The following is a 16,300-nucleotide window of genomic DNA, read 5'->3' on the forward strand; positions in this document are numbered from 1 at the left end:
CTATGACCATTATATGACTTTTTAGTGGCCATCAGAATTAATCCACGCTCAGGACGTTGGATGTGCCAATCTTCTATGACCATTATATGACTTTTTAGTGGCCATCAGAATTAATCCACGCTCAGGACGTTGGATGTGCTAATCTTCTATGACCATTATATGACTTTTTAGTGGCCATCAGAATTAATCCACGCTCAGGACGTTGGATGTGCCAATCTGCTATGACCATTTTATGACTTTTTAGTGGCCATCAGAATTAATCTACGCTCAGGACGTTGGATGTGCCAATCTGCTATGACCGTTAAATGACATTTTAGTGGCCATCAGAATTAATCCACGCTTAGGACGTTGGATGTGCCAATCTGTTATGACCATTATATGACTTTTTTAGTGGCCATCAGAATTAATCCACGCTCAGGACGTTGGATGTGCCAATCTTCTATGACCATTATATGACTTTTTAGTGGCCATCAGAATTAATCCACGCTCAGAACGTTGGATGTGCCAATCTGCTATGACCATTATATGACTTTTTAGTGGCCATCAGAATTAATCCACGCTCAGGACGTTGGATGTGCCAATCTTCTATGACCATTATATGACTTTTTAGTGGCCATCAGAATTAATCCACGCTCAGGACGTTGGATGTGCCAATCTTCTATGACCATTAGAATTAATCCACGCTCAGGACGTTGGATGTGCCAATCTGCTATGACCGTTTTATGACTTTTTAGTGGCCATCAGAATTAATCCACGCTCAGGACGTTGGATGTGCCAATCTTCTATGACCATTATAAGACTTTTTAGTGGCCATCAGAATTAATCCACGCTCATGATCAGGACGTTGGATGTGCCAATCTTCTATGACCATTATATGACTTTTTAGTGGCCATCAGAATTAATCCACGCTCAGAACGTTGGATGTGCCAATCTTCTATGACCATTTTGTGACTTTTTAGTGGCCATCAGAATTAATCCATGCCCAGGACGTTAGATGTGCCAATTTGCTATGACCATTATATGACTTTTTAGTGGCCATCAGAATTAATCCACGCTCAGGACGGTGGATGTGCCAATCTTCTATGACCATTAGAATTAATCCACGCTCAGGACGTTGGATGTGCCAATCTGCTATGACCGTTTTATGACTTTTTAGTGGCAATCAGAATTAATCCACGCTTAGGACGTTGGATGTGCCAATCTTCTATGACCATTATAAGACTTTTTAGTGGCCATCAGAATTAATCCACGCTCAGGACGTTGGATGTGCCAATCTGCTATGACCGTTTTATGACTTTTTAGTGGCCATCAGAATTAATCCACGCTCAGGACGTTGGATGTGCCAATCTTCTATGACCATTATATGACTTTTTAGTGGCCATCAGAATTAATCCACGCTCAGGACGTAGGATGTGCCAATCTTCTATGACCATTATATGACTTTTTAGTGGCCATCAGAATTAATCCACGCTCAGGACGTTGGATGTGCCAATCTGCTATGACCATTATATGACTTTTTAGTGGCCATCAGAATTAATCAACGCTCAGGACGTTGGATGTGCCAATCTTCTATGACCATTATAAGACTTTGTAGTGGCCATCAGAATTAATCCACGCTCAGGACGTTGGATGTGCCAATCTGCTATGACCGTTTTATGACTTTTTAGTGGCCATCAGAATTAATCCACGCTCAGGACGTTGGATGTGCCAATCTTCTATGACCATTATATGACTTTTTAGTGGCCATCAGAATTAATCCACGCTCAGGACGTTGGATGTGCCAATCTTCTATGACCATTAGAATTAATCCACGCTCAGGACGTTCGATGTGCCAATCTGCTATGACCGTTTTATGACTTTTTAGTGGCCATCAGAATTAATCCACGCTCAGGACGTTGGATGTGCCAATCTTCTATGACCATTTTATGACTTTTAAGTGGCCATCAGAATTAATCCACGCTCAGGACGTTGGATGTGCCAATCTTCTATGACCATTATATGGCTTTTTAGTGCGGGCCATCAGAATTAATCCACGCTCAGGACGTTGGATGTGAGAATCTACTATGACTATTACAAAATGTATGTGACTTTTTAGTGGCCATCAGAATTAATCCACGCTCAGGACGTTGGATGTGGCAATCTGCTATGACCATTTTATGACTTTTTAGTGGCCATCAGAATTAATCCACGCTCAGGACGTTGGATGTGCCAATCTTCTATGACCATTATATGACTTTTTAGTGGCCATCAGAATTAATCCACGCTCAGAACGTTGGATGTGCCAATCTGCTATGACCATTATATGACTTTTTAGTGGCCATCAGAATTAATCCACGCTCAGGACGTTGGATGTGCCAATCTTCTATGACCATTATATGACTTTTTAGTGGCCATCAGAATTAATCCACGCTCAGGACGTTGGATGTGCCAATCTTCTATGACCATTAGAATTAATCCACGCTCAGGATGTTGGATGTGCCAATCTGCTATGACCGTTTTATGACTTTTTAGTGGCCATCAGAATTAATCCACGCTCAGGACGTTGGATGTGCCAATCTTCTATGACCATTATAAGACTTTTTAGTGGCCATCAGAATTAATCCACGCTCAGGACGTTGGATGTGCCAATCTTCTATGACCATTATATGACTTTTTAGTGGCCATCAGAATTAATCCACGCTCAGGACGTTGGATGTGCCAATCTGCTATGACCATTATATGACTTTTTAGTGGCCATCAGAATTAATCCACGCTCAGGACGTTGGATGTGCCAATCTTCTATGACCATTATATGACTTTGTAGTGGCCATCAGAATTAATCCACGCTCAGGACGTTGGATGTGCCAATCTGCTATGACCGTTTTATGACATTTTAGTGGCCATCAGAATTAATCCACGCTCAGGACGTTGGATGTGCCAATCTTCTATGACCATTATATGACTTTTTAGTGGCCATCAGAATTAATCCACGATCAGGACGTTGGATGTGCCAATCTTCTATGACCATTATATGACTTTTTAGTGGCCATCAGAATTAATCCACGATCAGGACGTTGGATGTGCCAATCTTCTATGACCATTAGAATTAATCCACGCTCAGGACGTTGGATGTGCCAATCTTCTATGACCATTATATGACTTTTCAGTGGCCATCAGAATGAATCCACGCTCAGGACGTTGGATTTGCCAATTTTTTATGACCATCATATGACTTTTAGTGGACATCAGAATTAATCTACGCCCAGGACGTTGGATGTACAATTTTGTATGACCGTTATATGACTTTTTAGTGGACATCAGAATTAATCCAAGCTCAGGACGTTGGATATACATACCTTCTATGAGCATATTAATACGACTTCTCGACAACACAATAAATCCACGCTCAGGACGTTGGATGTGTATATATTTTCTATGACCATATCATGACTTACCAGTCGATAGCAGAATCTTTTTGTACATTAATAAGGCCCTAAGTTTTCTCGTTTGAATTGTTTTACATTTGTGATTTCGGGGCCTTTTACAATTGACTATGAGGTATGGGCTTTTTCTCATTGTTTAAACTTTACGATGACCTATAACTGTTAATTTCTGTGTCATTTGGTCTGTTGTGGAGAGTTGTCTCATTGGCAATCATACCACATCTTCTTTTTTATATTCACAGTATATGACTTTATAATCAATTTTTAAAGTACATCAGAATAAATCCACACTCAGGACGTTGGAAAGGCGCACCTTTTATGGCCATAACAGAACTTTTCAGTGGACATCAGAAAAATCAAAACTCAGGATGTTGAATATGCATCCCTGCTATGAACATTCTATTACTGAAAATTAAAAAAAAAAAAAAAAAACAGTAGTCGAAACTAAAATAACAAATCAAGCTCAGGAATGTTTCAAATACTTGTAGAAAAAAAGTCATAATGTTGTCTACCCTGATTGATTTTTTTGGCATAAAAAATAGATCATCGCGCAGGTAGTTGTCTGTACATTGTATATGGTATATGAGGACATACTACATATATAAGATTGTTCAGATATTTTTGCCAAAGGACGATTTCAAAATATACATTTAAAAATTATATTGAGATTTATAATTGTTTTAGAAGAAGAAGAAGATTTACAAAAGCTTGCAAATTTATGCTGAAATCGCTGTCAAGTGTAAAGACAGTATATATTTGTTTTCCTTCCTTGTAATTTTAAATGTTACATAACATCTTTTTCGATTACATTTTGGTTGCTGTCTCATGGAAACTTTATTTAGAGAGTTATTTAAAAAATGTTATAAAACCTCATGTTACTTCAAACATGTTAAAATCTCTTGTTATAAGATTATCTAAAGCGAGATAACTATGATACATCTCAAATATATAATACCGACACAGTTATCTCTCCTTAGCGTCCTCTCCGTGGACTAACGTGCTCAGCGATGACGTCCCCAGCGATGATTAGCTGTTGACCCCTTATCGTATTGGGAGCAAATTTTTAAATGACATGGAATAGAAAAAAATCTGCCAAAAGTAATGTCAAAGAGGCCGGCAGGGGAAAGCATCTCCCTATGCTGCAATGCATTGGTTAAGGGAGATGGATTTTATCAAAAATCAAATTTTCAGCAATTCTTTGAAAGAAACGTTCTGAGAGACCTTGTAGAGGACTCAAATTTTATCTTTTGTTAAGCAGAAACAGTTGATGTCTGCTTGACTTTGTCGCTTCATGAGATAGAAGCTTTTCACCGGGACATCACAGAACAAATATGCGTGGCTCTTACATTTGTTGAATTTATTAAATATTTGAAATTTATCATTGACAAATTTTCCCTTGAACCAGAGAACAAAGTATCTATTATAGTCAGAACCACAATGATGCATTCACGATAATTATGGCTGAAAGCACCAAAGCTAAAAGACCAAAATGGTCCCAGATTTACATGTTTATAGTAGTTTTGTACCAGTAGATGCTAGCCTGGTACAAAACATACAAAGACTAGCATCTTGTGTCAATTGAAGTACTTCCCCCTTTTGTTGCCTTTCTTCTTAACATGAATAAGATAATTCTTAAAACATAAAAGATACTGACAGAAAAATATTTATAAATGTATCTAGTGTACTAGTGATGAATAAAATCCCCTCCTTTTCCGCAATTCTAAAGGCTCATTAATTTATCTGTATTCATGTAATGCATGTCCAGATTTCTATTAATCAAACAAGCATTACAATCCATAATTTATTTATCTGCCAAAATTGTCTGTCCTGCTGCATATTTCCATTTTGAATTTATCATACATTTTACACCTAGCCATGAAAAACCTTGCACTTGGATAATAATAGTATAAACACCATGTCTATTTGTGCCAACCTTCCAAATTTTTAATATTTTGCTATCCTAATTTGGTACAGATCCTTTATCCTCAAAACTTATCAGGGGCAGTAGGCGTGTTTGTATGGTAGTTTGTCACACCTTACATGTATGATTACTAGCCTCTAGGTGTTGGTTTGAGCCCTAGATGGGCAGTTGCAAAATTAAGGTTTGATTTTCATGTCATATGTGATAAGGTTAGTCAGTTTCCTCCCGCAGGTTGGCACTTTCCTTCAAGTACTACGGTTAAGTACGCCAACAAAACTGACTGCCATGAAATTACCCATATGGTGTAGAAAGTGATGTTTATAAAACCAAAGCAAACAATCAAAGTTTTAAATCATTGTCTATTTGTACAAGGAGCTGAGTGGTTGAGCCATTTAAAATATGGTAATTTTACCAAACTGTGACCACAACTTCAAGATGTGACATCAGGTCTCTGTTCAATGGGTAGTCCCACAATTAAAGTTCAATTTTCACGTCATACATTTTATATGGTTAATTTGTCAGTTTCCTGCCTCAGTTCTGTGTTTTTTTCTGGGTACTTTGGTTAACTCTGCCAATAAAACTGACTGTCTTACATGAAACTATCCATATGATGTAGCATGTGACATTGACGGTTGACCCCTTTCAAAGAAACCATCAGCATGTACACACAACAATGCTGCAATGATTTAGACACCATTGATCTAGAGACTTCATGATTTACATGTATAAAGCTTTTAAATATAGAAAAAAATAATAATTTCTCTACCTACCTACCCACCTGCTGATAGTGTGAGTCGGCAATGCCAAACAAACATTTTTTTAAGGGTGGCCCAGTGCAGGCGGTGTTGTCTCGATATCCCAATAGCATGAGTTCGAATCCCGGCGAATTTGCAGATTTAACATTGTTGTGCTGATATTTATGAATATATACATATATATATATATATATATGGGTTTAAGAACATTTGTTGTTCGACCTGTTAGTCAAATGCGTTTTGTTAAAATATACTTTTTCACTTTTTTGGTCTTTTGGAAAATGTTGTTTGTGCTGTATTTAGACCCCTTTAACAAGAAATTTGTTTTACATGCACACTTATAAAAATTGCGGTTTTTATCCAACGCAATCATAGGTTTGAACGTTGTTTTCAATTTAGACTTGTATATATATATATATGTATATATATACAAGTTTAAATTGAATATATATATATAGGTACGTCTAAACAAGTGACAACTCTACGACAGATCCATCAATTGGATAACCAATAAAGGTGATACACGGCTGAAAACACATATTATATTCATAATTACTCTAAATATCAGCACAACAATGTAAAACTTCGTAACTTCCTAAAACAAGATATTTGAATCTGTGTTGGCCATTTAATACAAAATCTGTCAATCTGTCTCTAAGTTTAGTATGATGTATCCTAAAGTAAACAGTAGACAAGTCAAATGGTTGTATGTTCACCAGCGATATAAGAAACTATCCGTCCTTGACTGTTGACCTTGAGTAGACAGAAATTGCACTGTACCAATAGTTGGCAACAATGCAAAACATAAATCGCAGATTATATGTCAAGGGTCTGGATGGGGGGTCCTTCATTTCGGTATTCTTTAATTGTTTAGATATTTTTTTCTGTATTTTTTATATTTTAGCACCCCATTATTCTCTATTCTTTATTTTTTTGTCCTATTTTTCTCTATTCTTTATTCATTTTGCCATTTATTCTGCACATTTTGCCCATTATTCTCTAGTCTGTAAACCCCATCCAGATCCTCCTTTATGATTTTGAATGGTATATGATTTAGCCGAATGTTAGATCTGCGTATTAAAACAGAAAACAAATGAAAAAACTGACAATATTTTAATATATAACATGTCTACATTATATTTAGTGTTATTGTATAACAACAATACAGAACTTGACCAAAAGTTAGCTTGCACTAATTTTGATATTGCAATGGTACAAATTAAGCACCAAATAGTGTGGTCATCACTTAGAAAAATAAGTTGTTTAAAACACATTTTAAAGCTTTGCTCTTCGATAAAAGGGTTACTGCATGAATATTGGTGAATATTATTACTCATAGAATTTAAATTGAAATTAAATTTATATATTATTAATATAAAACAATATACTCTCCAGTACAGTAGAATATAGGTTGGTCCCCTCCGTAAAATATTCAGTATGTATTGGGAAACTTGTTAAATAACGGCCGGGTACCAGTCTAAATAGAATATTAAAGCATTGGCAAACGAAAGACTGGACATAAACATGCAACTTCGCAATGAACAAAAATCATGTATTAACTTTAATGGAGTAAGGGGTAGCAGCGACAAGGGGCTTATTTGGCCCATGATATCAAGTCCATTATTTCATGATGAGTTGTAAAGAAAAGTTGTATGAAAAAGAACATTCCAGAAAGTGAAATAGAACAATTTATATAGAACTTTTCCTTTGAAATGGTCACATAAATTTAGGCACCAAATTGACCTAAAGAGATTTTCTTGACTTCAAACACATCAAGCCTATAACAATTACAATATAAAAAAAATAGAGGAAGTATGTTTACAAATAAGACAACTTTGACGTAGGAATTAGCAACTTTAGGTCACCGTGTGGTCTTGAACGATGAGAAAAATCCAGGTCACCGTGCGGTCTTGAACAATGAGAAAAATCCAGGTCACCGTGCGGTCTTGAACAATGAGAAAAATCCAGGTCACCGTGCGGTCTTGAACAATGAGAAAAATCCATACCGCATATGAAGTATGACAAGCCCCGACATGACAATTGTTAAAAGATTTAAATCAGAAAACCATAGGCCTGATATATGTACAAAACATTAAACGAAAAAGAAATTTGATATGCGGCAAAAAAAAGACAACTCTTGAATTACAGGCTCCTTCCTGTCGTGGGACAACACATACATAATCTGGTGGGATAACTTGTTTGCGGGCGCCCAACCATCCCAGTAACCTGGAACAGTAGTATACCAGCACAACAGCCCAACAAAAGAACTTACTATAACACAGGGCTTTTTTTAAGACGCGTGTCATGTGTTTCAGGTCATGAAAATGAACGCCACGAAATAGCACAATAATGTTGAAAGTGGCGTTAAACACCAATCAATCAATCAATCAACCACGAAAATGAACGGAAATTGTCATTTGTACTAATTGGGACTTCATAACAGAAAGGCTGAAATAAAGAGATTTTCCATCTTTTCTTTTTTCAACAATGATTCAATTTAGCGATCAATACTAATTTGAAATATAACTAGATCATATTGGAGCCTTATCGAATATACTCCCTTTTTTGAAGTTATGTCCATTTAAAAGAAATTCATGAAACGTATATTTATATTATGTATAAGTGTGGAAACATATCAGAGTGGATAGTAATTGTTTTATTTAGTGCTATAACAAGGAGATGTGGTATGATTGACAATGCGACAACTATCCACCAAAGTTCAAATGAAGTGGATGTAAGCAATTCTATAGGCAATTGTACCGCCTTCGACAATGAGAAAACCCCATACCATATAGGCGACAATAAAAGGCCCCGACATGAAAAATATAAAACAATTCGATTGAGAAATCTAACGGCATAATTTATAACAAAACAATTTCCAAATATGACAGACATGAACCAACGACAACAACTGAACTACAGGCTCCTGATTTGAGACAGGCACATACAATGTGGAGGGGTTAAACATGTTTAACATGTATGTTTGACAGTGTTTTCTCCGAGGAATTTATGCAGTGGTTGTGCCCCCACTAGACAATATCTGAGCTATTTCTCATATGTTTCCCACATAGATTCCTATATAAAACTGTGTTCCACTGTGACATCCATCTTGTATTATAAATATTCCTATGATATTCAAGTCCATTTTAAGATATGTGAAAAAGTTTAAGTCTTTTTCTAACAAATTGAGACGAGTTTAAAGATATAGATGAGGGTCTGGATATGGTTTACTTCATAAAGAATAATGGACAAAAACTGTATAAAAATGGGCCAAAAAATAAAGAATAGAGAATAATGGACAAAAACTGTATAAAATGGGCCAACAAAATAAAGAATAGAGAATACTGGGGTTCTTAAGTATAAAAAAATAGAGAATAATCGACAAAATGTATTAAAAAAAGAGAAAAATGACCGAAAAAATTAAGAATACAGAAGTGAAGACACCCCCTCCAATCCAGACCCTCATAAATAGGAGTATTAACATTTTTTGTAACGACGTTTTCCCCAAAAGTAAAGTTACTAGAAATCTTTCACGTTGTTCGTTTAATTAAACTAGATGTGTCGAAACGCCACGAATGGCCCCGCTCACAAATACTGCTTGAAGCCATTTTTAGGAGAGCAAATTTGAGAATGAAGGTCCGTATAACTCTTATTTTTGCGAAATTTTCAAAGTCCAAAGCCCTAACTTAGGCACACATCAGTGGAGCGGAACAAAACGTAAACTAGATCTGTAACTCATCATAGTAGACTCACATACCAAAAATCAGCTCAATATGTGAAGGCGTTTAGAAAAAAAGTCCGTATAACTGTTATTTTCACAAAATTTTGAAAGTCCAAAGCCCGCAATTTCGGCAAAAATCGGCGGAGCGGAACTAAACCTAAACTCGATCTGTAACTCATCATAGTAGACTAACACCACTGTCCCAGGTTAGGGGGAGGGTTGGAATCCCTCTAACATGTTTAACCCCGCCACATTCTGTATGTATGTGCCTGTCCCAAGTCAGGAGCCTGTAATTCAGTGGTTGTCGTTTGTTTATGTGTTACATATTTGTTTTTTGTTCATTTTTTGTACATAAATTAGGCCGTTAGTTTTCTCGTTTGAATTGTTTTACATTGTCATTTCGGGGCCTTTTAAAGCTGACTGTGCGGTATGGGCTTTGCTCATTGTTGAAGGCCGTACGGTAACCTATAGTTGTTAATTTCTGTGTCATTTGGTCTCTTGTGGAGAGTTGTCTCATTGGCAATCATACCACATCTTCTTTTTTTATATTACATACTAAAAATCAGCTCAATATTTGAAGGCGTTTAGAAAAAAAACCCTTATAACTGTTATTTTCTAAAGCCCGTTATTTCTGCAAAAATCAGCGGAGCGGAACCAAACGTAAACTCGATCTGTAACTCATTATATTAGACTCACATACTAAAAATCAGCTCAATATGTGAAGGCGTTTAGAAAAAAAAGTTCGTATAACTGTTCGTTGCAGAATGACGGAAAGACGGATAAGGGTAACACTATATGGCCCGACCACTTTGTGGCGGGACCATAAAAATAATATTAAAACAGAGTAAGCACATATATTTTTAAATTCTTTTAACTATAAAAAACAGTTGGTTATACGTGTTTTGTGTAAAATAAGTTTATGATAATGCTATGATAAGAGATTGATATGGTACCTTATGTACTAATTTTTTTCCTGCTATCCAGATATGTAAAATAACATGACAGTACATAAATATATAGGAGTTAAATCAGAGTAGCGCAGGGGAAAATATTAACAAACCAAACTAATATATTAGATACGAGTTAGGTTTTAAATTGAAGTCACTAAAGAAAAGTCATAGGGACGTCATTTGGATATATCATGATCTATCATAAATGAGAATATACCGAGAGAAGACCGAACTCATATGTGCAACAAACGAGAAGACCCGATAAAACTTTTTAAGAATAGTTAAAATCATAAAAAAAACATTAGATTCCTAATATTTTCTAACTTGAACAGGAATAATTTAAGATAGGGACAAAATATTTATTACGATAGTGTCCACACCAGTTCGCCTTATCAGAATATAAAGGAATATGGGTAATCTCATTTTGTTCGTACACCAAAATGAAAAGAACCTCACGTCATTGTTTCAATTTCTATTGTTTAGAAAGTTTTAAACCAATAACAACATTTTAGTGTACGCTTTTGAAAATATTACCCACATTGCATTAGATTCTGAAAAGGCGAATTAGACAATGTGCCCAACGCAGTTTCTTGAAAATTAATTTAGTTAATTGTTGGAAAGGTTTCTTGTTAATGAATACCAACAGTAGTCGAAAAAATCAATTGATACATTTCTCTAAATATACTTCGAAAATGAACATTGCTCTTCGTGCTTAAAGTATCCATGGGAACACATATCTGTTTACTTCTTATTTTAGCGAAATTACCCGCATCCTTAAATCGACTGTTCAGTCCACCAAAACTGAGAAAACATAAGGTCAGACAAATATTTTTATGTTTTGAATATAAATCTCACTGTAGAATGCAAGTTCGTGAAATTGTTTTTGCATTTTTTTCTATACTTAGACGCACTATGAGGTTAACGATCGATTCCCTGGTTTGAAGGTTTTCGACCATTTACATTTGCTGATATCACGGAAAAATTTTTTCACCTCCTGCTTAAATTTTTTATCCAAGAACCAATAGACAATTGGATTGATCATATTATTTATAAAGTAAGTTCTCATCAGGAGATGGACTAGGATCAGTTCCGGAATACTCATCTCATTCCAAAAGTTTTCATTTGATCCATTCATAATCTGGATTGTCAGATAAGGGAGGAAACTCACGACAAATATCAAGGTAATGATGAACAACATGGCCGTTATTCGTAGAGTTCTCATATGTTTTTTCTGCGAAACTGACGCTGATTTACCAGTTGTATTTGACTCGTCGCCGCTAACGGTTGACAACTCGGACATCAAACGCTTCATTTGCTTTTGTTGTGCATTTTTCTCTTTTTTTCTGATTGTTGGAGAATTACGTGATGAATCTATCGATGGTTGTTTGTATATTGAAGTTTTTGTCTTATACAGTTGAACAGCATTTTCGTTATTGCTCTTGTTTGATTGAACACCAAGTTTTGCCTCATCGTTTAGAGTATGCATTTGGAAAACCATAGTTTCCGGAGTGCTAGTTACGGATGTAGTCGAATGTTTAGATGCATTCCGTACTATTTCATGGAATTGTTTTCTTTCCCAAACTACAATGCCAACTTTTATGTATAACCCACTTAAAAGTAAGACAGTGACTACAAAAATAAGAATGTTAGTTGCATCATAAATCATTGGTATTACCGAGTCCATAAGATTGGCGGAAATGTAACATTCCATTCCGGGAACATTTGGAATTCTAGTTTCCACTTCTACGGAACCGTATATAAATATAATTGGAACAGCCATGATGAGGGCAACAAAAACTACCACCCAGCACATTATCAATGTCCCTTTTCCAGAAAGTTGCTTTTTGAAAGGGATACAAATTTTCCGGTAGCGGTCAATTGCAATCAAGTTTAATACAAATATTGATGCCAAAATTGTAAACGTCAGCGCGAAACTTAACCCTTTACAAACGCCATTCCAAACAAAAGTTAGAGGGTATATCATGTCCAAAATATGATACGGCATCCCAAACAGACATGTCAAAAGGTCAAAGATAGCAAGACTCAGTATGAAAATTCTAGATGTACTCCGTTTGAATCGAAACTTGTAAACATATATCACCAGAGAGTTTCCGAATATCCCTATGATCATTAGGATAATAAGATAAATTGTCACTGGTGTTAGAGCTTTGGCTAGATTGTAGTTTTCCCACTGGAGTAGCCCATTCTTATCAATATTCCTGTCTGTTCCATTAAATCCGAAAGTGGTGTTGAATTGACCCGTGAAATTTGCAGTTGACTCATCCAGCAGAAACGTTGACTCATCCAGCAGAACCGTTGACTCGATGATTGAATTAATTGTTGTTATGTCAGTTGCATCTGTTCCTATGGTTTTATTAAATACTGGAACTGCAACATCCATAGTCGTAAATACAGTTTCTGTCGTTATAACGGAACTTATTGAGTCTGCCGTTGATAAGTGAATCGTATTATTGAATGTTGAATTCTCCATGTTCTCAACTGTACTTTACATTTGGCTACTAAGAGTTTTATGGATGAAATTGTTCATTTTAAAGTGGTTTATTTCTAATAAACAATTCAAGTACCACCATGATAAAAAAGATAAGTGGCGGAAACTATTAATTGATGATAACAATGATTTTGCGCAATTTACGTATTTTCTAAGTATAATGGAATTTCGAAATATACTATGTGCTTCACCTTATAATTAATAGAATACTTAGTGAAGGACGTCTTAAGTAAAAGTAAACGTAAAATTAAAAAAACTTCTACATCAATGTTCTTAATGTTCTTCTTATCCTGTGGTGGATTCAAGGGCGCACACGGCGTACAGGACCGTTTTGATTGGAAATTTTATCATTGTTTAGCATAAAATCGTCCAAAAAATTCGCTCCCCTTGGCAGTATAAATTCCGTTTTTGGCAACAACTCCCGCCCTATTTCACAAAATCCTGGATCCGTCCCTGTTGTCTCTTATAAGTTTTCTGTTATTCTGTTTGATATATGATAGTTTGAGTTATTCAGTTACCCAGGGTGCAAAGTTAGTACAGTTAATTAAATATTAATCCACAAAATTCAACAATTATGTTGTCGGTCAACATATATCTATCATTTCAATAATTTTACTTCGATGTCTGTGCCATTTGAAACAAGGTGGTTCTTATCAAAGCACTAACTCTGACTTTTATCAAATTGTTCGTTGTTAAATTTAGAAATTATTTAAGATTTGAGGTTGTAATAGACAACTTTCGAGTTCGTTGCATTTCCGTCAAAAACTTTGGTTTTAGTGAACATCATTCGTGCGTTTAGGGGCGTCGTCACTTCCGTTTCTATGTTGAGCGATTGGTTGAAAAAAATGATACTGCTATATTGCACAAATTATTCAGCAAATTAAATTCTTATAATTGATAATCAGCACTGCTGTCATTAGGGAATTGTGATTAAGTGCTTACGGAACAAATATTATTTCTAGTTTATCTTGTATGTTGACGATCACAAAGACGCTTGATGATCTTTAATAGAGGAGGGATACAGGCGATCCCCTCTATCTGGTAAATGACGTCACAAAGGCGCACAAAATTGACGAACTTAAATTTTCCGGTGAACGACATAACTCGAAAGTGGTCTATTGCATCGGGCAAAGTTGACCTTAAGTGGATTTGGATTTTATGTCACTTATGGTCAGTCAGGCAAGGATTTTATGTCCCTTATGGTCAGTCAGGCAAAGATTTTATGTCCCTTATTGTCAGTCAGGCAAGGATTTTATATCCCTTATGGTCAGTCAGGCAAGGATTTTATGTTCCAAATGGTCATTCAGCTTCGCAAGTATTTAGATTGTTATAACTCCTTGGGGGTTGAACCGTGAAAGCAAATCCAGAAAAATGATTCGGCTACAAAGAAATATACTGTGTCATTTCCATTTTCTACGTTTGCGAGTCTTATAAAAATTGTGTAATGAGAAAATGAAGACTATCTTTGTTGACGTCAATGTCAATTTAAATATGCTACATCCTTTTCGTAGTGTCTTTTCCCGATTAATTTGTTTGTTTGTTTTAATTTTTTAGTCGTTTTTGTTATATGTCTGTGATGCATGTTTATACAGATTTGGCTGCTGAATCCCAATTATTGCCACATTAACCTATTATGTCTGTTTGGGTTGCTTACCCAATTTTGTCAATGTAACAGAACTATAAACAACTGTCATACAAGTGGGAGGTTTAGCTAACTATAAAACCAGGCTGAATCCTCAATTTTCTTCGGAAAATGTCTGTATCAAGTCAGGAATATGACAGTTTTTTTCATTTGTTCAGTTGATTATAGCTTTTGATGTTGTCAATTTTTCGGACATCTCCTTTTTGAATTTGCAAAGGGACATTCAAACTCATAAGTTATGTAATTCAGCCATCCGATATAATAACGCAAGTAAGACATGATCTCTGGCCCAAATTAAGTATAAAAGAAAAACAAATGATATGGGTATCCATCCATGACAAATAATCAGTACATGCGCAGCAAAAAAACACAGAAAAAGCAAAGGAACAGCGAGGCCCTCAACATGGAGCAAATAAACTCTATCCTCACTGCCAAAAGGAAAATAACAAAAATACTGAACTCCAAGGAAAATTCAAAACGGCAAAATCAAAAGCTCATATTCCTGACTTGGTACAGACATTTTCTTATGTAGAAAATGGTGGATTAAACCTGATTTTATAGCTAGCTAAACCTCTCACTTGTATGACAGTCGCATTAAATTCTATTATATTGATAACAATGTGTGAACAAAACAAACAGACATAATAGGTAAAAATATCAAAAATAGGGGTACAGCAGTCAACATATTTAATATATAAAAAGGGTATCTCGGTCAGTTCATACTTATTTCTTATTCAAAAACAAGACATTTACTGGTATAATATTAAAAATTGTAACATGTTCTAGGTAACAAGATGGACATAATTAAATTTGAACCAAACAGAGGAAATAAGTCATTGTTTATGACCCCGTATATAGATTATACAAAAAATAATAAAAAGAACTTGTAAAGAAAAATAACAACAGATGGTAACCATATCAGACTGTTTTGTTAATGAGATTATGAAATAACCGCATGCTGCTCCAACAATTGAATTCCAAGAGAACAGAACCAACGTTATTAAGACAATTCAGACAATGAGAAATGAAATTCATGGACACACCAGCCGGAATGAGAATTTGTGAGAGAGAATGGACAAACTATCGTTTGAAGAAGTATTGCATGTACCTTGGAGCCCAAATTGCCCGTCATGAACACATCTAGGTCGTTGCTTACAATTTTCGTGCACAAACAGACTTGTAATCTTCAGCGTAGTGTTTTATACTGACGATACAAAGCTTTTATGATACATACAAAAGTGTTTAACCTTATTATTTAAGTTCTCATTTTAGGAAATGAATAAATAACAGATAGCTTCCATTCTAAACTGTATCATGTCATAATTTAAAAATGTACAATAAAAAGTAGGAATGTCAACTCGGTGAACAATTACTAATCGA

The 16,300-nt window shown here is 35.5% G+C and overlaps 1 protein-coding gene across 1 annotated transcript; it reads right to left on the bottom strand.

The window, feature by feature from the left end:
- Window positions 1-7,192: 7,192 nt before the first annotated feature.
- On the bottom strand, window positions 7,193-13,318 carry LOC127731975 (cholecystokinin receptor type A-like). Its single transcript, XM_052240944.1, has one exon. It carries the CDS (start codon window positions 13,258-13,260, stop codon window positions 11,680-11,682), a length of 1,581 nt encoding a protein of 526 aa, XP_052096904.1. The 5' UTR covers window positions 13,261-13,318; the 3' UTR covers window positions 7,193-11,679.
- Window positions 13,319-16,300: the final 2,982 nt, after the last annotated feature.

The sequence above is a fragment of the Mytilus californianus genome, unplaced genomic scaffold (genome assembly GCF_021869535.1).
Source record: "Mytilus californianus isolate M0D057914Y unplaced genomic scaffold, xbMytCali1.0.p SCAF_21, whole genome shotgun sequence".
NCBI lineage: Eukaryota > Metazoa > Mollusca > Bivalvia > Mytilida > Mytilidae > Mytilus > Mytilus californianus.